This window comes from Dama dama, chromosome 3, assembly GCF_033118175.1.
Source record: "Dama dama isolate Ldn47 chromosome 3, ASM3311817v1, whole genome shotgun sequence".
NCBI lineage: Eukaryota > Metazoa > Chordata > Mammalia > Artiodactyla > Cervidae > Dama > Dama dama.
Window position 1 is genome coordinate 22,879,178 of NC_083683.1, and position 23,255 is coordinate 22,902,432.

Sequence of the window (23,255 nt, forward strand, 5' to 3'; positions counted from 1 at the left end):
GCAGAGAAGTGGGAGGGAGGGGAAATGGGGAGTGTGGCAGGAAATGAGGGCCACAGCTGGGAATGGCCCCCAGCCCTTTTTGGTCTCATTCAGTCGCTCAGTCGTGTCCGACTCTTTGTGACCCCATGAACTACAGCATGCCAGGCTTCCCCGTCCTTCAGTATCTCCCAGAGTTTGCTCAAACTCATGTCCATTGAGTCAGTGATGCCATCCAACCATCTTATCCTCTGTCACCTCCTTCTCCTCCTGCCCTCAATCTTTCCTAGCATCAGAGTCTTTTCCAATGAGTCATCTCCTACCCTTAGGAGTTGACTTTTTTGGGATAAGACCTGTGTAAGTGGATGTGTTACAACATGTGGCTAGTGCAGTTTGAAGAAGCTGACAGTATGCCACGTGAGCAATGGGGACAGAGCAGCTCACTTGGCCAAAGGGAAGTATGGAGACATAGGACTTGTTCATACAGCAGGAGATACATGAGTTGGTTCTGAAACTGAATGAGATTGTCAAATGAAAAAGAATGCAAAGAGAATGACAGGCAAAGTTAACAAGATATAGAAGATGTACAATGTGCACAAATGAGCTTGGTATTTCGGAAGAATGGCAAGCAACCTAGCCCATCAAATACATAATGATCCAAAGACTGTTAAATTGACAAGACTCCTAAAGTCTGCGGGTTAAGAGACAACTTCATGTCCATCATTCTAGGAAGACAATACAGGAGGAAACTTCGTTATACGTCACAGAGAACTGAGATTTCAGAGATGGCCCTCCCCAAATTAACTGGACTTAACTGTAAATTTTCCTCTTGTATCTAGTGGGGGAAAAGGAGGGCTAATATTTGGGACATAGAACAGTTCCTAAATCCACTTCTTTGTAGGAAGGCAGCAGAGCCCAAACTGAGCGATCCTAACCTGCTCTTTTAAAGAGACAGCCACAGTCTATGCCGACCTCAGATAATGGAGAGGCAGTCCAGGGACCCCCTGGGTCTGGAAAGATGCAGCACCAGCAACTACTTCTTTAAGTGAATACATAAAATATTTAACCTTTTAAGGTATGTAGCTCTCTGCATTTAAGAGCTCATTCAACTCTCACTATACACTTCTAAGAGATGCTGTTATCCATAGATGAATAAACAGGCTCAGACAGGTCAAGTTATCCCAGTGCCATTTAGCTAGTAAGAGGAAGAGTCAGGAGTCAGATAGGATATGCTGCAAAGATTAAATAATATAATGTGTGCAAATTGCCTAGTAAAGTACTAATATTTAGTAGTCATTGAACAAAGTTTAGATTTCTTCCATGAGTTATTTTTCCACCAATTATACGGGAAGAAGGCTCTGACAGCTTGGTCAAAGACTTCCTGTTTTTATTCTTGCAAGAAAACTTGCTAGAGGGTTCAGGATTACTCAGTTGCCACTTTAAAACATGCTGGAAATTACCTTGAGTGGGTATTTTTAACTTCCCACTTAGCCTCATCTGTTAGATTTTGGTTGGTGAGCAGTGGCTGTATAAAGACAACAGATTCAGGTTCATTATTACTTCATTAAAGTGTGCTATTTCTGGACATCTTAACACTTTAGTTCTGCCTTCACTACAGATAGATTTGAATTGTGGAAGAATTTGGGTATATTCATATGAAAGATTATTCCAGTTAGATATTTTGATCTGCTCTATAATTTTGGGAATAGTTTTACTCAAATAGCTGGGAAGGCAGCAGCTCAGGTTTGATAGTGCTAACAATGTCCACTAGAAGGCACTATTGATCTCATTTCTGGTTTTATTCCCCCCGCCTCTGACACACACACACCTTTAAATTTTTATTTTTACACCCTCGAAGAACTGATGGAAAGTATGATGTCTCAGTTTGTCTGGCTGATTTTATATATGTTGTATCTTACTGGTAAGTCATCAGATGAACTGAGAACTGAAAGGAGAAGGTAAAAGGGCATTGTTAAGAAGAAAGAGACAGGCCTGCTCTCACTGGGTTGAGTTCCCCAGATGCAGTGTTTTTGTTAAGTGTAAGTTCCTGATTCTGCTAAAAAGGAACACACTCTGGAAGCATCTTGCTCAGGGCATGGACCGCCTTGGTACTTTGTGGTCAAGTAGAATTAGGTTCCACCCCTCATTTGTAAAAATTGAGGCAACACCTATTTATTGATTTGTTACGTGATTATGCATGATGTCATGTGCCGAACACTATCGTGGCACTAGGGAAATTCTCAACGTGTAGCTCCTATTTTTCAATTTTTGTTTAACATATTAAAAGAAATGAAAACATGCAACCAGAATCTGCCTGATAAAAAAAATTTCAAAAGTTTTAAAGCAGAAGAAAATTAGTCAAAAGAGAATAAAACATGAATATTTGCTGAGAGCTTGCTATGTTTTAGAAGGTGTTTTAAGTGTTTTCTTCTAAGCCCATTTAAATTGTCAAAGTAAGCCTACTGAGTACCTTTGTTATCCTATTTAGTAGACAAGGAAGCTGAGGTCTAGGTCACACAGTGAGTAGCTGAGCTGGAATATGTACTTGGTCTCTGTAGTCCTAGAGCCTACAAAGTTGCACCCCAAACCTGAATGCCCATGAAGCTATTAAAAAGAGACCAGCATGAATGGATAAATAAACCTGATATATCCATGCAGTAAGCATTACTCAGCAATAAAAAGGAGAGTGACTCCTCATGAATTGAATAACATAATGGATTTCAAATGCTTGTACTTAGTGAAAAAAGTCAGACTGAAAAGTCTACATTTAAACTGATTCCATTTATATAATATTCTGCAAAAAACAAAACTACAGGAAAGAGATTAGTGATTGCCTGGGAGCGGGAGTAAGAACTGACCACAAAGGCGCACAACAGAGCTTTGGGGGAAATGTTCTAGGGCTTGAGTATGGTAGCAGGTGCGCGGCTACACACTTTTGCCAAAATTCATAGAACTAAGCACCTAAAAAGACGTCTTTTATGTCAACTGCAACCTGACTTAGAGACCAACAGGCTTCCCAGGTGGCATTAGTGGTAAAGAACCCACCTGCCAATAATACCAAAATAAACAAAATAGCATATAGCATTAAAGGTGCATGGGGGATTAAGACTACTCAAAATATAATACTATCAAGAAGTGTTCAAAGACAAAAAGATGAAAATATAAAACGCGAGACTCAGGTGATAGTTCATACAACATTGCCAGTTAGCGTGAAATAAGAATCCCCCGATGAACTTGTTAATATGAGTTTTTTTTTAACTTTATTTTTATTGGAGTATTGTTGCTATTCAGTTGCTCAGTGGTGTCCGACTCTCTGCTACCCTGTGGACTGCAGCACGCCAGGCTTCCCTGTCCTTCACTATCTCCCACAGTTTGCTCAAACTCACGCCCATTAAATTGGAGATGCCATCCAACCATCTTATCCTCTGTCGTCCCCTTCTCCTCCTGCCCTCAATCTTTCCCAGCATCAGGATCTTTTCTAATGAGTCAGCTTTTCACATCAGGTGACCAAAGTATTGGAGCTTCGGCTTCAGCATCAGTCCTTCTGATGAATATTCAGGACTGATTCCCTTTAGGATGGACTGGTTTGATCTCTGAAGTCCCAGGGACTCTCGAGGCTTCTCCAACACCACAGTTCAAAAGCATCAATTGTTTGGTTCTCAGCCTTCTTTATGGTCCAGCTCTCACACCCTACATCCATACATGACCACTGGAAAAACCGTATCTTTGACTATATGGAACTTTATCAGCAAAGTGATGTCTCTGGTTTTTAATACACTGCCTAGGTTTGTAATAGCTTTTCTTCCAAAAAGCAAGCATCTTTTAATTTCATGGCTGCAGTCACCATCTGAAGTGATTTTGGAGCCCAAGAAAATCAAGTCTGTCGCTGTTTCCATTGTTTCCCCATCTATTTGCCATGAAGTAATGGGACTAGATGTCATGATCTTAGTTATCGGAATGTTGAGTTCTAAGCTAGCTTTTTCACTCTTCTCTTTCACCTTCATCAAGAGGCTCTTTAGTTCCACTGCCATTAGGGTGGTGTCATCTGCATATCTGAGGTTATTGATATTTCTCCCTGCAATCTTAATTCCAGTTTGTGCTTCATCCAGCCCAACACTTCCTATGAACTACTCTATGTAAAAGTTAAATAAGCAGGGTGACAATATACAGCCTTTACATACTCCTTTCCCAATTTTGAACCAGTCAATTGTTCCATGTTCAGTTCTAACTGTTGCTTCTTGACCTGCATACAGGTTTCTCAGGAGGCAGATAAGGTGGTCTGGTATTCCTCTCTCTTTAAGAATTTTCTACAGTTTGTTGTGATCCACACAGTCAAAGGCTTTAGTATAGTCAGTGAAGTAGAAGTAGATGTTTTTCTGTAATTCCTTTGCTTTTTCTATGATCCAACAGCTGTTGGCAGTTTGATCTTTAGCTCCTCTGCTTTGTCTAAATCTAGCTTGAACATGTGGAAGTTTTCAGCTCACATACTGTTGAAGCCTAACTTGAAGGGTTTTAAGCATGATCTTGCTAGCATATGAAATGAGTGCAATTGTGCGTTAGTCTGAACATTCTTTGGCATTGCCCTTATTTGAGATTGGAATGTAAACTGACCTTTTCCAATCATGTGGCCACTGCTGAGTTTTCAAAATTTGCTGGCATATTGAGTGCAGCACTTTAACAGCATCATTAGAGTATAACTGATTAAAAATGTTATAATAGTTTCAGGTGACAGCAAAGGGACTCAGCCAGACATATACATGTATCCATTCTTCCGCAAACTCCCCTCCCAATAACAAGATTTTTAGGCTGAATAATATTACAGATTGTGTGTGTGTATATATATATATATGTATATATATATATACACACCACATTTTCCTTAAGGAAATGCTGTCGTTTGCAACAGCATAGATAGATCTAGAGGGTATTGTGCCAAGTAAAATAAATCAGAGAGAGAGAGAAACACCATATGATCTCACTCATGTGTGGGCTCTAAAAACATTAACACTTAGAAACAGAAAACAGATTGGCGGTTGCCAAAGCAGGCAGGTGGGTGAAATGGGTGAATGTGGTCAAAACTTCCTGGGGATGTAATGGGTAGCATGGTGGCTACAGTTAACAATCCTCTATTGTGTATTTGAAAGTTGCTAAAAGAATGTGAGAAACACACTCACCAGCCCAAAACCGAGGGATGGACTCAAGAGACTCGCAGCACAGCAAAAGCAAGACTTCTAACGATGATCTTGCAAGATCTGCTGTCTGGTGGGCAGACACACCCAGGACAGTTATAGCAAGCACTTTTATTCCCTGGAGCACAAATCCCTCCCTGGTTCCTCACTGGCTGAGTACTATGGGGTTACAATCCTCCCAGACTTCATTACTTCTCATAGGGTTTTCTTTCTTCTCCCTTCCCATCCTAAGTTCACATTTCTCAACTAGGACTTTAGTTTATCCCTTCCCAAGCATCCTGTTAGCTTAGAGACTCTCCAGTTGTAAGCTGTTAGGCAAGACTAGCTTGCCAGTAATTTTTCAAGATAAAATGAGCTAGCTCTGAATGGAAAATCATTTGTTAATAATTTTCCACCCAAGGCCAGCTACTTTGTTCCAAAAATGGGCCACTTCAAGTCCATTTCTTACAGAGACTATATCTTAAAAGTTCTCATCACAAGAAAAAAAAATTATAACCATGTGTAGTAATAGGTATTAGCCAGACACCATGGTGACCATTTTGCAATATATACAAATACTGAATCATTATGTTGTACATGGGAAACTAATATAATTTTATGTCAGTTATAGCTCAATTAAAAAAAAAAAGATCAGATTTCAAGGACAATTCCAGAGACTCTCATGCAGTAAAACTGAAATGGGCCCAGAAATCTGCATTTTAAACAAAGCACTCAAAGGGAAGTCAATTTGAGATACAATGATAGAAATGAAAAAGTTTTAAAAATAAATACAAAAATAATTGAGAAATTAAAGTACAAGGATCGAACCTGAAAATGAATGAGAGCTAGGTGCTCTCAGGAAGAGAGAGGGGCTTAATTCACTTGGTTACGTGGAGTTCCCTGCAAGGGCTCTAGGGTGAGAGGTGGGAAGGGGAACACCCCACTTGGATCTGGGAGCAGTGAGGGGTGGTCTCTCATCAAAGGAGAGCATTGCTCCTCTGGGAGACCAGTACCTGCCTCCCCAGCTCCTCCCTAGTTGTCACACAAAGAGAAGACAGAATGCAAAGTGCCCCAGCATCCCCCACAGGCCTTCCGCCACCTCCCACTCCATCAATAGGGGCTTCCCTCTTGGCTCAGCTGGTAAAGCATCTGCGTGCAATGCGGGAGACCTGGGTTCGATCCCTGGGTTGGGAAGATCCCCTGGAGAAGGGAGCAGCTACCCACTCCAGTATTCTGGCCTGGAGAATCCCATGGACTGTATAGTCCACGGGGTCGCAAAGAGTTGGACACAACTGAGCACCTTTCACTTCACTCCACTCCATCAATAAACCTTGGAGAAATCAGTCTCCATTCCGATTCTCTTCCCTCCTGCTATACTCTCTCCCCAGAGAGCTGCTCTTAGCTGATTGTTTTCCTTTTCTTTTTTTTTTTTTAAAGTAAATTTGACCTTTTTCTGGGTCAAACCGACACCGACACTCCGGCCTTGGTTCTGTGAGTCTTTCCCACCTCAGGGTTGCTTTCCCAGGGGTGCCCTCTGCTGGGAGACTTCTCCTTGCTCCCAGGCCGGCTCACTTCAGCATCAGCCTCACTCACGCAGAGCAGGGTCCCTGCTTCGAACCCCTGAAGCACCCTCTGCTTCCTCTTCACAGAACTCAAAACCCATGTGCCACGGTTTCTGGACCGCTGCTCTCCACATTTAGTGAAGGCACACACTGGTTCCCGTGCTTCACCTTTCTAACCCCTGTATTTGGCACCGCTAGTCCCAGAATTTGGAGAAGGAAATGGCAACCCACTCTGGTACTCTTGCCTGGAAAATCCCATGGACCAAGAAGCCTGGTAGCCACAGTCTATGGGGTCGCAAAGAGTTGGACACAACTGAGCAACTTCACTTTCACTTTCAGTCCCAGAATTTTTATATATATATATATATATATATATATTTATAGAGTTGGTGTTTTTTATATATGTATGCAACCAAGAAGGGTTAATTTTCAATGTGCATTGGATCTGCTTCTGTGACTTTGACCCTTTTTTGTTATTATAAACATGCATCATGGCCCAACTCAGGGAGATAACCTGAGCTGCCCGCCTGTGAAGGACTGACTGGGAGGAAGGGATACAACACATTCCCCTGCCGGAGGCTTGGCATTCTAGGGGACATTTGCAAGGACTGAACAGTGTTTTTACTTTGTTTACTCACCTCCCCCCAATCTCTGATCTATAAAAGAACCTGGCAACCAGGCTCTGACAAGAGAGTTATTTTGAGACGCTCCCCTGCCATCTTCTGGGCCAGCCAGCTCCCCAGTTAAAGTCTCTTCATTGCCTCAACCCCTTGGATCCATTGGCCTGCCGTGTGGCAAGCAGAGCAAGCTTGGATGAGGTAAAATTTAGCTGCGCCAGCCAGGAGCCTTGCTGCTTGGAGCTAGCCGGCTCTGATCAGGGAATACTGGGGCAAGACCCAGCAGCTGCTGAGACCATTTGTCCTGAGGTTCTTTCCTTCAAGAGTCCCTGGAGTGGCACTGGCTACCTCCAGCACTTGGCCATTGAGACAAGGAACCCACAAATTTCTATAGAGTCCATGGACTCAATTTGTCTACACAAATCAACAGCTGGTTCAGCTGGTTCACTCGTTTTGTGTGCCCTTTTGTGTTATGAACTGACAGGCTCAATTTTGGATCGTGAGTCGCTCCATTGAGCACAGCAGGAGCATTTCCCTCCCTCATTGTGGGCTCTTCCTTTATGGGACAAGCCAATATGGTTGGGGTACCCCAGAGGGTAAGCGTTGTTGGACTCTACCCTGATCTGGTTCATTTAGAGAACTAGTTCTTGTGGGGCAAGACCACCCTAGTTGGAATTAGCTCGTTTGTTTTGTAGGGTAAACTTATCTATCTAATTTGGGAATCGGTTCAGTTGGAACCAGTTCACTGGGGAGCTAGTTCTTGTGAGGATGGGCAGCCTAGTTGGAATTAGTTCATTTGTTTTGTGAGGTAAACTTATTTACCTAATTGGGGAAATCGGTTCATCTGTGCAATGATGCTGAAATTTGTGCTGTTTTAGTTGGGATTCATCTGTGTCTTTTGTGTTTTGATGTTACAAAGTTTATAAAACGGAAATATTTCATCTGTCCTGAAGGAAAGATCTTTGGGGTCCATATTAGATATGTTAAGATCAGAACAATGGCCCCTGAAAGGCTCACAATTAAGCAATCTGGTGGTCAGAAGCACTTTACAAAGGAGAGGAACACTCATATTGAGTAGGCCCAGGGGCTCTCTTGGATTTGAGGCATCCAATACTAATTTCCTCTAGAGGAGTCCCAGGTAACTTTGATGGTGGGGGACAAGTTGATTGACTCTCTAAAACACACTACTTTCTTTTGTAAGTTAAATGTGCAAATAACCTTTACCCCAGAACAGCGTGATATCAAGGTTCTACCACGGCCTTTTTGACCAGTCTGGGGTACATTGGCTCAAATTTGGTGTGTTCTCCCCGTAAAGGGAAACTGCATTTATAAGGCGCTTTGGGGAAGGTCATTGGTCTAATGGGACTGTGAAGTCATGTTGATATGACTTTCCAGCTTATTCTGGTTAATTTGGTAATGTGCAAATATCTGGTAATATGAGTTTCCTCTAAGGCTTCCTTTATGGTTTTCTCATTTCTTTCTCCTCAAACCCACTGTGAACAGCTGCGCGGCTGTGGGAACAAGTGAGGAACTGTGGCCAGGGTTATTCTCTTGCTGTTGTTCAGTTGCTCAGTTGTGTCCAATTCTTTGTGACCCCATGGACTGTAGCACTCCAGGCTTCCCTGTCCTTCCTTCACCATGTGCCGTAACTTGGTGAAACTCATGTTCATTGAATCGGTGATGCCATCTTGTCCTCTGTTGTCTGCTTATCCTCCTGCCTTCAATCTTTGCCCTCATAAGGGTTTTTCCAAAGAGTCTGCTTTTCACATCAAGTGGACAAATACTGGAGCTACAGCTTCAGCATCATTTGTGTTTTGGTGTTATAAAGTTTATAAAAATGGGAAATACTTCATTTCAATTGCCCTGCTTCATTGGAAGATCTTTGGGGTCCATATTAGATATGTTAAGATCAGAAGACCAATGGCCCCTGAAAGGCTCACAATTAAGCAATCTTCCCCAAAGATCCTTCCAATGAATATTCAGGGCTGATTTCCTTTAGGATTGACTGTTTTAATCTCCTTGTAGTCCAGGGGACTCTCAAGAGTCTTCTCCAACACCACAGTTGATTACACCATCATGGTTATATCAGTCATTGAGATCATTATGGTATAGTTCTTCTGTATATTCTTGCCAGCTCTTCTTAACATCTTAGGTGTCTGTTAGGTCCATACAGTTTCTGTTCTTTACTGTGCCCATCTTTGCACGACATGTTCCCTTGGCATCTCTAATTTTCTTGAATAAATCTCTTGCCTTTCCCATTCTATTGTTTTCTTCTCTTTCTTTGTGTTCTTCACTTATGAAGGTTTACTTATCTCTCCTTGTGTTCTTTAGAACTCTGCATTTAGATGGATATTTCTTTCCTTTTCTCCTTTGCATTTCACCTCTCTTCTTTACTCAGCTGTTTGTAAGGCCTCCTCAGACAGCCATTTTGCCTTTCTTTTTTCTTGGGGATGGTTTTAATCACTGCTTCTTGTACAGTGTTATGAACCTCTATCCATAGTTCTTCAGGCATTCTGTCTATCAGATCTAATCCCTTGATTCTATTTGTCACTTCTGCTGTATAAAGGGTTTTATTTGGATCATACTCGAATGCCTTAGTTGTTTTCATTTTCTTCAACTGCAGTCTGAATTTTCAAAAAGGAGTTATGGTCTGGGTCACAGTCAGCTTCCCATCTTGTTTTTACTGACTTTATAGAGCTTCTCCATCTTTGACTGCAAAGAATATAATCAATCTGATTTCAGTGTTGACCATCTGGTGATGTCTATGTGTACAGTCATCTCTTACATTGTTGGAAGAGGGTGTTTGCTATGACCAGTGTGTTCTCTGGGCAAAACTCTGTTAGCCTTTGCCCTGCTTCATCTTGTACTCCAAGGCCAAACCTGCCTGTTACTCCAGGTATCTCTTGATTTCCTACTTTTGCATTCCAGTCCCCTAGAATTAAAAGGACATTGTTTTTTGGTGTTAGTTCTATAAGTTCTCATAGGTTTTCTTAGAACCATTCAGCTTTACCTTCTTTGGCATTAGTGGTTGGGGCATAGACTTGGATTACTCTGATGGTGAATGCTTTGCCTTGGAAATGAACTGAGATCATTCGTTTGTTTTTGAGATTGTTTTTGAGATCAAGGTTGTTTTTGAGATCATTTTTTAGATCAAGGTTGTTTTTGAGATTGCACCCAAGTACTGCATTTCAGACTCTTTTTTGATTATGAGAACTAACCCATTTCTTCTAAGGGATTCTTACCAACAAGAGTAGATATAATCATCATCTGAATTAAATTTGCCCATTCTCATCCATTTTAGTTCACTGATTCCTAAAATGTTGATGTTCACTCTTGCCCTCTCCTGTGTGACCACTTCCAATTTACCTTGATTCATGGACCTAACATTCCAGGTTTCTATGCAATGTTGTTCTTTACAGCATCTAACTTTACTTTCATCACCAGTCACATCCACAACTGGGCGTTGTTTTTGCTTTGGCTCCATCTCTTCATTCTTTCTTGAGTTATTTCTGTACTCTTCTCCAGTAGCATATTTGGCACCTCCCAACCTGGGGGGATCATCTTTCAGTGTTATATCTTTTTGCCTTTTCATACTGTTCATGAGGTTCTCAAGGTAAGAATTCGGAAATGGTTTGCCTTTCCATTATCTAGTGGATCACATTTTGTCAAAACTCTCTACCATGACCTGTCCATCTTGGGTGGCCCTACAAAGCATGGCTTATAGTTTCATTGAGTTAGATAAGGCTGTGATCCATGTGATCAGTTTGGTTAGTTTTCTGTGATTGTGGTTTTCATTCTATCTGCCCTCTGATGGATGAGGATAAGAGGCTTATACTTATCCTCTTGAGGATACTGGCTATGGGGAAAACTGGGTCTTTCTCTGGTGGGCAAGGTCATGCTCAGTAAATCTTTAATCCAATTTTTGTGCTGATGGGTGAGGCTGTGTTCCCTCCCTGTAGTTTGGCCTAAGGCCACACTGTGGTAGGGGTAATGGTTCAGTTCAGTTCAGTGCAGTCACTCAGTCATATCCGACTCTGCGACCCCATGAATCACAGCACGCCAGGCCTCCCTGTCCATCACCAACTCCCGGAGTTTACTCAAACTCATGTCCATAAAGTTAGTGATGCCATCCAGCCATCTCATCATCTGTCATCCCCTTCTCCTCCTGCCCCCAATCCCTCCCAGCATCAGGGTCTTGTCCAATGAGTCAACTCTTAGCATCAGGTGGCCAAAGTATTGGAGTTTCAGCTTCAGCATCAGTCTTTCCAATGAACACCCAGGACTGATCTCCTTTAGGATGGACTGGTTGGATCTCCTTGCAGTCCAAGGGACTCTTAAGAGTCTTCTCCAACACCACAGTTCAAAAGCAGCAATTCTTCGGGGCTCAGCTTTCTTCACAGTCCAACTCTCACATCCATACATGACCACTGGAAAAACCATAGCCTTGACTAGATGGACCTTTGTTGGCAAAGTAATGTCTCTGCTTCTTAATATGCTGTCTAGGTTGGTCATAACTTTCCTTCCAAGAGTAAGAGTCTTTCAATTTCATGGCTGCAATCACCATCTGCAGTGATTTTGGAGCCCCAAAAAATAAAGTCTGACACTGTTTCCACTGTTTCCTCATCTATTTCCCATGAAGTGATGGGACCAGATGTCATGATCTTAGTTTTCTGAATGTTGAGCTTTAAGCCAACTTTTTCACTCTCCTCTTTCACTTTCATCAAGAGGCTTTGTAGTTCCTCTTCACTTTCTGCCATAAGGGTGGTGTCATCTGCATATCTGAGGTTATTGATATTTCTCCTGGCAATCTTGATTCCAACTTGTGCTTCTTCTAGCCCAGTGTGTCTCATGATGTACTCTGCACATAAGTTAAGCAAGCGGGGTGACAATATACAGCCTGAACATACTCCTTTTCCTATTTGGAACCAGTCTGTTGTTCCATGTCCAGTTCTAACTGTTGCTTCTTGACCTGCATATAGGTTTCTCAAGAAGCAGGTCAGGTAGTCTGGTATTCCCATCTCTTTCAGAATTTTCCACAGTTTATTGTGATCCAGGCAGTCAAAGGCTTTGGCATAGTCAATAAAGCAAAAATAGATGTTTTTCTGGAATTTTCTTGCTTTTTTGATGATCCAGCTGATGTTGGCAATTTGATCTCTGGTTCCTCTGCCTTTTCTAAAACCAGCTTGAACATCTGGAAGTTCACAGTCCACATATTGCTGAAGCCTGGCATGGAGAATTTTGAGCATTACTTTACTAGCGTGTGAGATGAGTGCAATTGTGCAGTAGTTTGAGCATTCTTTGGGATTGCCTTTCTTTGGGATTGGAGTGAAAACTGACCTTTTCCAGTCCTGTGGCCACTGCTGAGTTTTCCAAATTTGCTGGCATATAGAGTGCAGCACTTTCACAGCATCATCTTTCAGGATTTGAAATAGCTCAACTGCAATTCCATCACCTCCACTAACTTTGTTCATAGTAATGCTTCCTAAGTCCCACTTGACTTACGTGTTCATTTTATTGTCTCTCTTCTTCATATCAGTCCGTGTTTTCTTTCAGGTTGTCTGGGCAGATAGTTACAAAGTTGGCTGTGCAGTACACTTTTGTCCTCAAGTTTCTGGCTTCCGAGGTCTTCTCAATGGAGCACATTTTATATGCAACTACGGACCAGCGTAAGTGCTCAAATTAATTACTTTTTTGGAAAACAATCTATTTTAGAAGTATTTATCTTCATTAAATAGATACAGAAAATAGATCTGGATAATAGTGTAAAAGAGAAAACGAATGTTACCCATTAATTCCTCTGCCCAGTTTTCTTTGTATGTTTGCTTGTATGTGTGTGTATATACACTTTTATAAACACTGTGTAAGTGCACACACAGAGAGACACATATGTTCAAGAGTAGCAAGACTAAATGTTTTCAGGGACATAGATTAATTGGATATGGTAATAATACCACAAGATGGGAAGATGTTCTCTAACGTCCTATTATATTAACTTATTATAATTTTCTCAAAACAAACAAACAAAAAAACCCACTCTGAACTGAACTCCTCAATCTGTATAACTTATTCACATACTTTTGACAGTTTTGTTTTTGAAAGACATAATTTTTCTCCTTTTGAAAAATGGGAAGGCATAGGATATCTCCCCCAACTTCCTTTAAATGTATATATGTGTTCTTTTGCATCATATACAAACTTAGAAAACAGAGATCATAAAGGAAATACATGGTTTTCTAGTTTTTAGTTACAATTATGTATTCACATTTTCCATTGCATTAACGTTTTTAAATGGATTACAGTAGTTAAAAACAATGATGTAATAATTGTATAAAGCTTACTGTGTGCTAAGCACTGTTTTAAGTGCTTCACATATATTAAAGGTATTTAATCTTCATCAAAAGTCTGTGATACAGATTCTGCTTTTACCCCTGTTTTGCAGATAAGACAGCTGAGGCCCTGACAGGGTGCCTGGCCTGCCCAGGGTCCCACAGCTAGTGAACATCATAGGTGGACTGTGACTTGGGAGGTCTGGCTCCAGAGTCTGTGTTCTTGTTAGTAACAGCTCACCCTATTGAAGAACTGAGACTGTTCCCTGTGTTTCCTTTTACTTACTTATTTATTTATATTGAAGTCTAGTTGATTTACATTATCGTGTTAGTTTCACATGTACAGCACATTCAGTTTTATGTATATATATTTTTTCTTTTTCAAATTCTTTTCTCTTATAGAGAGAGATATATAAATAATATTGAGTATAGTCCCATGTGCTATACTATAGGTCTTAGTTGATTATTTTATATGTATTACTATATGTATTATATCTATGTAGTATCTATTTTATATTTTATATGTAGTAGAGTGTATGTGTCAGTCCCAAACTCCTAATCTATCCCTCCCCCATCCCTTTCCCTTTGGTGGCTGTAAGTTTATTTTCTATGTCTTTGGGTCTATTCCTATTTTGTGTAAATAAGTACCATTCTCTTTATTCCACGTATAAGTGATATCACATGACATTTGTGTACGTCTGGCTTACTTTGCTTAGTGTGATAATCTCCAGGTCCATCCCTGTTGCTGCAAATGGCATTATTTCATTCTTTTTTTTAATGACTGAGTAATATTCTATAGGTTGTTTCCATGTCTTGGTTATTGTAGTAGTAATGCTATGAACATTGGGGTGCATGTGTCTTTTTGAATAGAATTTTCTTGGGTTACATGCCCTGGAGTGGGATTGTAGGATCAAACGGCAACTCTACTTTTAGTTTTTCTAACAAATCTCCATACTGTTCTCCATAGTGGCTGTACCAAATTACATTCTCATCAACAGTGTTAGGAGGGCTACTTGTTCTCTACAACCTCTCCAATCTTTATTATTGGTAGACATTTTATTATGGCCTTTCTGACGGGAGTGAAGTGACACTTCACTGTAGCTTTGATTATCATTTCTCAGATGCAAATGTGTTGAACATTTGCATGTGATGTTGAGTATCTTTTCATGTGCCATTTGGTCATCTGTGTGTCTTCTTTAGAGAAATGTTTATTTAGATCTTCTGCCCATTTTTAAATTGGGTTGTTTTGGGGGGTTTTTTGTTTGTTTGTTTTTTGATACTGAGCTGTATGAGCTGTTTTTATATTTTTGAAGTTAATTCCTTGTTGATCCATCATTTGCAATTATTTTCTCCTGTTCCATAGGTTGTCTTTCTGTTTATGGTTTGCTATGCAGAAGTTTCTGGGTGTCTCCTGAGGAGGTACGGGTCAGCAGTGGACTGCTGCGGGGCCAGGGGCTCTGGGTGCGGTAGACCTGGGTATGGCATAAGCCCTCTTGGAGGAGGTCCCCATTAACCCACCATAGAGCTGCCAGAACTTACACAGGACTGGGAAACAGACCCTTGGAGGGCACAGACAGAACCTTGTGCACCAGGACCCAGGAGACAGGAGCAGTGACCCCACAAGAGACTGACCCAGACTTGCCTATGAGTGTCCAGGGGTCTCTGGTGGAGGCGTGGGTCAGCGGTAGCCTGCTGCAGGGCTGGGGGCACTCCGTATAGCAGTGCATGCATAGGACCTTTTGAAGGAGGTCGCCATTATCTTCATTATCTCCACCATAGTTTGGCCCCAAGTAAGTAACAGGGAGGGAACACAGCCCCACCCTTCAACAGAAAATTGGATTAAAGATTTACTGAGTGTGCCCCCCCCCCGCCCCCATCAGAACAAGATCCAGTTTCCCCTTCAAGTCAGTCTCTCCCATCAGGAAGCTTCCATCAGCCTCTTATCCTCTCCATCAGAGGTCAGACAGACTGAAAACCACAATCACAGAAAACTAACCAATCTGATCGCATGGACCACAGCCTTGTCTAATTCAGTGACACTATAAGCCATGCTGTGTGGGGCCACCCAAGAAGAACAGGTCATGGTGGAGAGTTCTGATGAAATGTGGTCCTCCGGAGAAGGAAATGTCAAACCACTTCAGTATTCTTGCCTTGAGAACCCCATGAGCATATTAAAAAGCAGAGACATTACTTTGCCAACAAAGGTCCGTCTAGTTAAGGCTATAGTTTTTCCAGTGGTCATGTATGGATGTGAGAGTTGGACGGTGAAGAAAGCTGAGCGCCGAAAAATTGCTGCTTTTGAACTGTGGTGTTGGAGAAGACTCTTAAGAGTCCCTTGGACTGCAAGGAGATCCAACCAGTCCATCCTAAAGATCAGTCCTGGGTGTTCATTGGAAGGACTGATGCTGAAGCTGAAACTCCAATATTTTGGCCGCCTGATGCGAAGAGTTGACTCATTGGAAAAGACCCTGATGCTGGGAGGGATTGGGGGCAGGAGGAGAAGGGGATGACGGAGGATGAGATGGTTGGATGGCATCACCGACTCGATGGACATGAGTTTGGGTAAACTCCAGGAGTTGGTGATGGACAGGGAGGCCTAGTGTGCTGCAATTTATGGGGTCGCAAAGAGTCGGACACAACTGAGCGACTGAACTGAATGTTGACCTCCTTCAAGAGGACTTATGCCACACATTGCACTTTCCAGGATTGCTGCTGCCTGAGCCCCTGTCCCTATGGCAGGCCACTGCTGGCCTGTGATTCCGCAGGAGACACTCAGGCACTCACAGGCAGGTCTGGTGCTCATTTCCCTGGGTCCTGGTACACACAGGTTTTGTTTGTGCACCCCCCCCCCCCACAAGCATCTCCGGTGGGTATGAGATTTGATTTTAAAATGTAATTGTGCCCCTCCTACTGTCTTGTTTCAGCTTTTTCTTTGCCCTTTAATGTGGTGTATATTTTTGGGTGGGTTCCAACATTCTCCTGTTGATGATTCTTTGGCAACTAGTTGTGATTTTGGTGTTCTCACAAGAGAAGAGAAGCACACATCCTTCTATTCCACCATTAGTATCACCCTGCGGAAGCAGCTTCTTTGTCTTTGGGTGTGGGATAATTTTTTTAGTGGGTTCCAGGTCCTCTTGTCAATGGTTGTTCAGCTAGTTGTAATTTTGTTGTTCTCGCAGGAGGAGAGATGAGTGCACATCCTTAATAATAAGGTACAAAAAGGAGTTCTCGTGGCTTATACTCACTTTTCTTGATTTCAGAGATATAAACAATACTAAGTTGTAAAACTTTTAAGCAAATTTATATTTGGGCTTCCCTGGTGGCTAAGATGGTGAAGATTCTGCCTGCAGTGTGGGAGACCTGGGTTTGATCCCTGGGTTGGGAAGATCCCCTGGAGGAGGGCATGGCAACCCACTCCAGTATTCTTTCCTGGAGAATCCCCATGGGCAGAGGAGCCTGGTAGGATACAGTCCATGGGGTAGCAAAGAGTCGGACATGACTGAGTAACTAACCATAGCACATTACACAATGTTTTTATGAACACTGAGTAACATTCATTTATTCATCCAAATAAAAGCAAATATTCATTTAATTATTCAATAAATATTTGTTTACTCAGCTTCATAGGACAACAAGCCAGACACAGTCCCTGCCCCTTTGGAGTTTATTGTCTGTGGCATTCAGACAGTAAAATACAGATAAAATAACTTCATGATGATACGAGCCATGCTGGAAATAGAAATAATGCTGTAATTGACACTGTAAGTAGGCAGGGCCCTTGTTTGAGATAAAATGCTCAAGGAAGGGCTTTCTGTGATGCATTTAAGCTTAGACATGAAGAGTGAGAAGGAACCAGACATGTGAAGAATCTCAGAAACAGTTAGATATTCAGTTGTGAAAACAAAAGACCAGCTCCTGTGGAAAGGATGATAGAACAGACAGAAGACCTGGGTGCTTGGACCGTGAATCAGATGAAGCTGGGCGGAAGGAGGAAGCTCAGATCACCCCAGGCCTTGTGGGCCATTGCAGGTTAACTTTATCCACATCACAGGCTGACGCCATCAAGATAATTTAAGCAGAGGGTGACAAGACTTGCCTTAAATTTGTAGCTCACTGGGCATGCCTGTGGGGAAAGGATTGGAAGGTGTGTGGAAGGGAGCCCAGGGACCAGTGAAGAGGGTCCTCGTGCCATCTGAGCCTGTTTTTCCTTCTCTACACAAGAAGTTATAGGCCCCCCACTTCCACATAATTTTAAAAAGTCGAGTCCCTTCCCAGTGTTTCTGACATTCCCTCAGAAAGGGCTCTGGGCACTTATTCTCCAGTTCTGCGCTCTCAGCTCTGGACTCCTGCCCTCGGCTTGTTTCTGCTGCCTCAGACCGTGGTGACTCCTCTCCTCCCGGTCAACTCGGGTCTCCCCGATCTGCAGCACCCAGAACACAGACTCCTCTTCATCACCGTGGGCCCCACCTCCACACAGACGGCCGAAGAGATGATTACGCCACCGAAGTGCAGACAATCGCTCCCATAAGCGGTGCAGGACCCAGCATACTTTGGCCATCACTGCCTCGGGGTCTGTTACTCATATCTAAGCTTTTCTTTATAAAGATCTGTCTTTTCCCTTCACCAGAGTCCCAGGGTCCCAACCCTCAGGCAACCAGAGGAAACAATGACACTTCCTACTTCTCTATTGGGCAGAATACTTAGGTTCCCTTGTCTCTTTTTGTAAAATTTTACTATATTGCAGTATCGTTGATTTACAGCAAAGTGATTCAGTTGTTTAGCCGCAAAGTCATGTCTGACTCTTGCAAACCCATGGTCTGCAGCCTGCCACGTTCTTCCGTCTATGGGGTTTTCCAGGCAAAGATACTGGAGTGGGTTGCCATTTCCTTCTCCCAGGGATCTTCCTGACCCAGGGATTGAACCTACGTCTCCCACATTGGCAGGTGGATTCTTTATTACCAAGCCACCAGGGAAGCCCAATTCAGTTATACATATAGAATAGTTTGATTTGCTAATCCCAAACTCCTAATCTAGCCTCCCCCACCTCATCCTGGGGCAGCCGCAAGTCTGCTCTCTATGTTTGTTTCTCCTTTGTAGATAAATTTGTGTCATATTTTAGATTTCCCATCTAGGTGACAGCGTATGGTAATTGTCTTTCTTACTTCACCTAGTGTAATTACTAGGTCTATCCGTGTTGCTGCAAATAGCACTATTTCCTTCTTTTTATGGTCAGCTATATTCCATATATATTCCCTCTGCTTCACACCCTCTCCAGCATTTGCTATTTGTAGACATTTTAACAATGGCCCTTCTGACCAGTGTGAGGTGGAACTTCACTGTAGCTCTGATTTACATCTCTCTAATATTAGTGATGTTGAGCATCTTTTCATGTGCCTGTTGGCCATTTGCATGTCTTTGGATTAATGTTTAGATCTTCTATCCATTTTTTGATTGGTTTGTTATTGAGCTGTATGAGCTGTTTGTATATTTTAGAAATTAATCCTTGTGGGTCACACCATTTGCAAATATTTTCTCCCAATTCATAGGTTGTCTTTTCATTTTATTTGTAGTTTCCCTTTGCTGTGCAAAAGTTTGTAAGTTTGATTAGGTTCGTTTGTTTATTTTTGCTTTTATTTCTATTGCATAGAGTCTGTAGGTCTCTTGGTCTTAATCATTGCCTTCTAGACAAAATCCAGGTCTTTGCAGAGCATTTTTTTCCCAAGGTGAATTCTGCCATTTCACTGCAAGTCACAACTGCCTTACTTTTAGCTTGTTTTTGAAGTAGCAATTTTTTTCCTCTTCTTAATAGTACAGAATGCAAAATTAAACAAAGTATGAAGTGGTATAAGTGATTTCATTAAAAACATTCTAGAATTTAACTCAAAGAGTACTGTGCTTTTTAACAATGAAAGATATCCCAAGGACTAATGTCAATTTTGGATCTTCCATAGTTGTTATCAGAACCTCTACTATATTCCTTAGACTATTTTCCACAGTGTGGAGTAAGCATGGAGCTAAATTTAATTTCTGAAACAACCTAAATTAATTTGGAGCCAAAGGATTTGAACATGTATTTTTAGTTGGAATTGAGGTGTTAGTAAAAAGTAATGTCTCTTAAGGGGGGAGTTCTTAACTTTGAAAATAAATATATACCATTGGAGGATAGGAGTCCATGAATTTGAATTAGAAAAAAGTTACATCTTTTTCACAAACTTCTATAGGAAATAATATTTTTTATGAATTAACACTCCAGTCATATCAGCAATACTTATGATTGGACAGCACTACCTGTGACTTTATAAATGTCAGATATGTTCATATCACATTCTAGTTGTAGTTCTCTCAAAGTATAGTGTGTATTCATCACTAAAATCACTGTTAATTATCAGACTCCCTGCTGTGCTGAGCCAAGTTGCGTCAGTCGTGTCTGATTTCTTGGGACCCCCATGGGTTACAGCCCACCAGGCTCCTCTGTTCACGGGATTCTTCAGGAACGAATACAGGAGTGGGTTGCCATTCCCTTCTCCAGGGGATCTTCCCAGCCCAGGGATCGAACCCCCATCTCTTACGTCTCCTGCCCCAGCAGGTGGGTTCTTTACCACTAGGGCCACCTGGGGTGCCAGACTCCTTGCTGCTCTGACCTAATGCACAGAGAAGTGTGTTTGTACACCACAAGTATTTTTAACATGTTAATGTTTATTTCAATTTAATTGGCTTACTTTTTTTTCCATTTATTTTTATTAGTTGGAGGCTAATTACTTTACAGTATTGTAGTGGTTTTTGCCATCCATTGACATGAATCAGCCATTACTTTATAATCCTATGAATTTTATTTTAGCTATTTTAAAACTGTTTTGGGAAAGAACCTATAGGCTCCACCAGGCTGCCAAAGGGTCCATGACATGAAAAAGTCAAGAACTGCTTCCCAAAAGCAGAGTTCCAAAAAAAGATTAGTGCAATGGCAAGTTCATTGAAATAAATGTACAGCCTCTCATCATTACTACTCCAAAGTTATTTATGGAGATGTAAGTTGTTTGGATATTATTTCACTTTCTAAGCTGATCCTAGTCAGTTACTTAACAGAGTGTTAAGCCTCTAGCTATGGGGATTAAAAAAATTAGTATCTTCCCCATTAGGTTATTGTGAAGATTGATTCATTCAAGACTACTTGGAACAGTGCCTAGTACATGAGTATTCAGTAATTATTATGTTATCTGTGTCACATCTTTTATGTGAAAATAAATTGCACTTTAGGAACTCCCTCATAGCTCTTGTTATTTTCTTTTGGAAGACCCTTACCCCAGCCAAATGGCTCCTACCCAAGAAAAACCATGGAGGTTTGCTGGACTGAGAACAAAAATGTGGGTCACGAGAGCTTTTCTAAGATGGACAGTTTTATGGATGGCAGTGATCACACAGGCCAGACATTGGATAGAGGGAACATTTCTTTAAAATCAAATCTAGGTCTTGTTGACTCTGATATCTGTACATTGTGGTTTTTGGCAACTTTATCTTTGAGCTGTAGTTTCCTTACCTGTAAAACAGAAATAAAAATAACTTTCTCCCAGAGTTGTCTCAGGAATTAACTGAGATGATTAAGACAAAGGTTCCTAAACACAGGCACTTAGAATGAACTTGGCAAATATTAGCAGCCTTCCATTTCTGCTTCCCTCTCTCCACTTCTCTCATCAATCTGAATTTGTGGACTTCAATCCTAGGATTTAGCCAAAAAGAAGACAGCACTCAGTCGTGTCTGACTCTTGCGATCCCATAAACCGTAGCCTGCCAGGCTCCCCTGTCCATGGGATTCTCCAGGCAAGAATACTGGAGTGAGTTGCCATTTCCTTCTCCAGGGGATCTTCCCAACCCAGGAACTGAACCCAGGTCTCCCGCGTTGCAGGCAGATGCTTTACCGACTGAGCTATGCGGGAAGTCCAGGGTTTAGCCAGGGACCATGATAAATTCCAATTGGGGGCGGGGAGTCGGGGGAGAAAAACTTCCTAATGGATAGTTTTCTTCTACTTCACAGAGGCAATTACCCAACCTGGCCATATAAGAAAGGATCCACGTGCAGTGCCTGCCCCAAGAGTGACAACTGTTTGGACAATCTTTGCAGTGAGTAAAAGGAACAATCTACCAATAATACAGTGTGTTCAAAACTCTTGTTAACTTTCTACAGATCAGTCCTGAATATTCATTGGAAGGCCTGATGCTGAAGCTGAAACTCCAAAACTTTGGCCACCTGATGTGAAGAACTTACTCATTTGAAAAGACCCTGATGCTGGGAAAGATTCAAGGCGGGAAAATGAGACAACAGAGGATGAAATGGTTGGATGGCATCACCGACTCAATGGACATGAGTTTGAGTAAACGCCAGGAGTTGGTGATGGACAGGGAAGCCTGGCATGCTGCAGTCCATGCGGTCGCACAGTCAGACACGACTGAGCAACTGAACTGAAGAATGAAAACATTTGTTGTATCCTAATAGCTCTTTTCAGGAAAGGGGGCATCAGGTAGCAATCAAAGCAATGACTTACTACTGTCCTAGGAATGAATATATGTTCAAGAGAAATTTAAAGAAGCATATATCCTTTATAGTTAACACTAATCAGAACAACAAATGACTCTGATTATGGAAAATTATAGACCCAAGATTTGCTAATTTCAGCAAGATAAAAAATATAACAAAGTTAACCAAAAGAATTCTGAATTGTGTTCAGGTAGAATTCTACCTGTCCAAAGCATTCAAGAGTTAAATGTTCATCTACAGAACTGTATGAAATAAAAGTTGCGGTGTGGCACTTTCTACTAGTAAGACAGCATTTAATGAGGAACAGTGTAGAAGGTCATGAAGACAACTTTCCAGGGATGCCTTACATCACTTTATTAATACACAGTTGGCCAAGAGTCCATTTACGTTTTCTGTTCCAGACACATTCCTTTCCTTCTTAGTTTTCTTTTTTTCACTTTTTTGCTAGGGTGTGAAGGGAAACCTCAATCAAGCTACTACAGTTGTGCAAATCCTCTAGTACTTTTGCACTTTTATCTGTAACCAACTGAACCTCTCGGGGTTGCAGGACTGGTGTGCGGTGGTTGAAGCAGAAGTTTGGAATGGACTGAGTTTAACAGCATACATTTTTGTTTGGCCAAAGTGTTCTATTGCTTACATGTTTTCAAAGTCCCTCCTAGGTCTAAAACTATAAAATTCTTTTCAACTGTTTGTTCCCTTCTTCCTGATTTGTATGCGTTGAATTCTCATTTTTACTCCAGCCATATAGCAACACTTGACCACCTTTCTGAGCCAGTCATTTCTCTGCAGTTCAACCATTTTTTCACTCGTATTAGTTTCATTTAGAGAATCTGGAACAAGTGCCTGGCACACACTTGATAAATATTACTTATTATCCCCAAGTTCATCCTCCCTCTAATTTCAAATCTTGTTTGCTTTGGTATCCTGGTAGCATCTTTATGCCCAAAGTTTTAGGTGATGTTTTTATGCTCAAACAATCCTCACAATGCTTCTTTAAAATCAGTGATGAGAACAGACAATTATTTTAAATTATGTTAAGAGTAACTTAACTGTTGCTACTGGTTAACTGTCTTTCC

General features: G+C 41.6%; 1 protein-coding gene across 3 annotated transcripts in view; it reads left to right on the plus strand.

Moving 5' to 3' along the window:
• The window catches only part of GLIPR1 (GLI pathogenesis related 1), a 55,103-nt gene that overhangs the window by 30,179 nt on the left and 1,669 nt on the right, over positions 1-23,255 (plus strand). For all 3 annotated transcript variants that reach the window (XM_061124701.1, XM_061124692.1, XM_061124683.1), the window contains exons 4-5: positions 12,877-12,989; positions 21,679-21,764. In XM_061124701.1, coding sequence (XP_060980684.1) covers positions 12,877-12,989; positions 21,679-21,764 — 199 coding nt within the window. The remainder of the gene's footprint in view (positions 1-12,876; positions 12,990-21,678; positions 21,765-23,255) is intronic.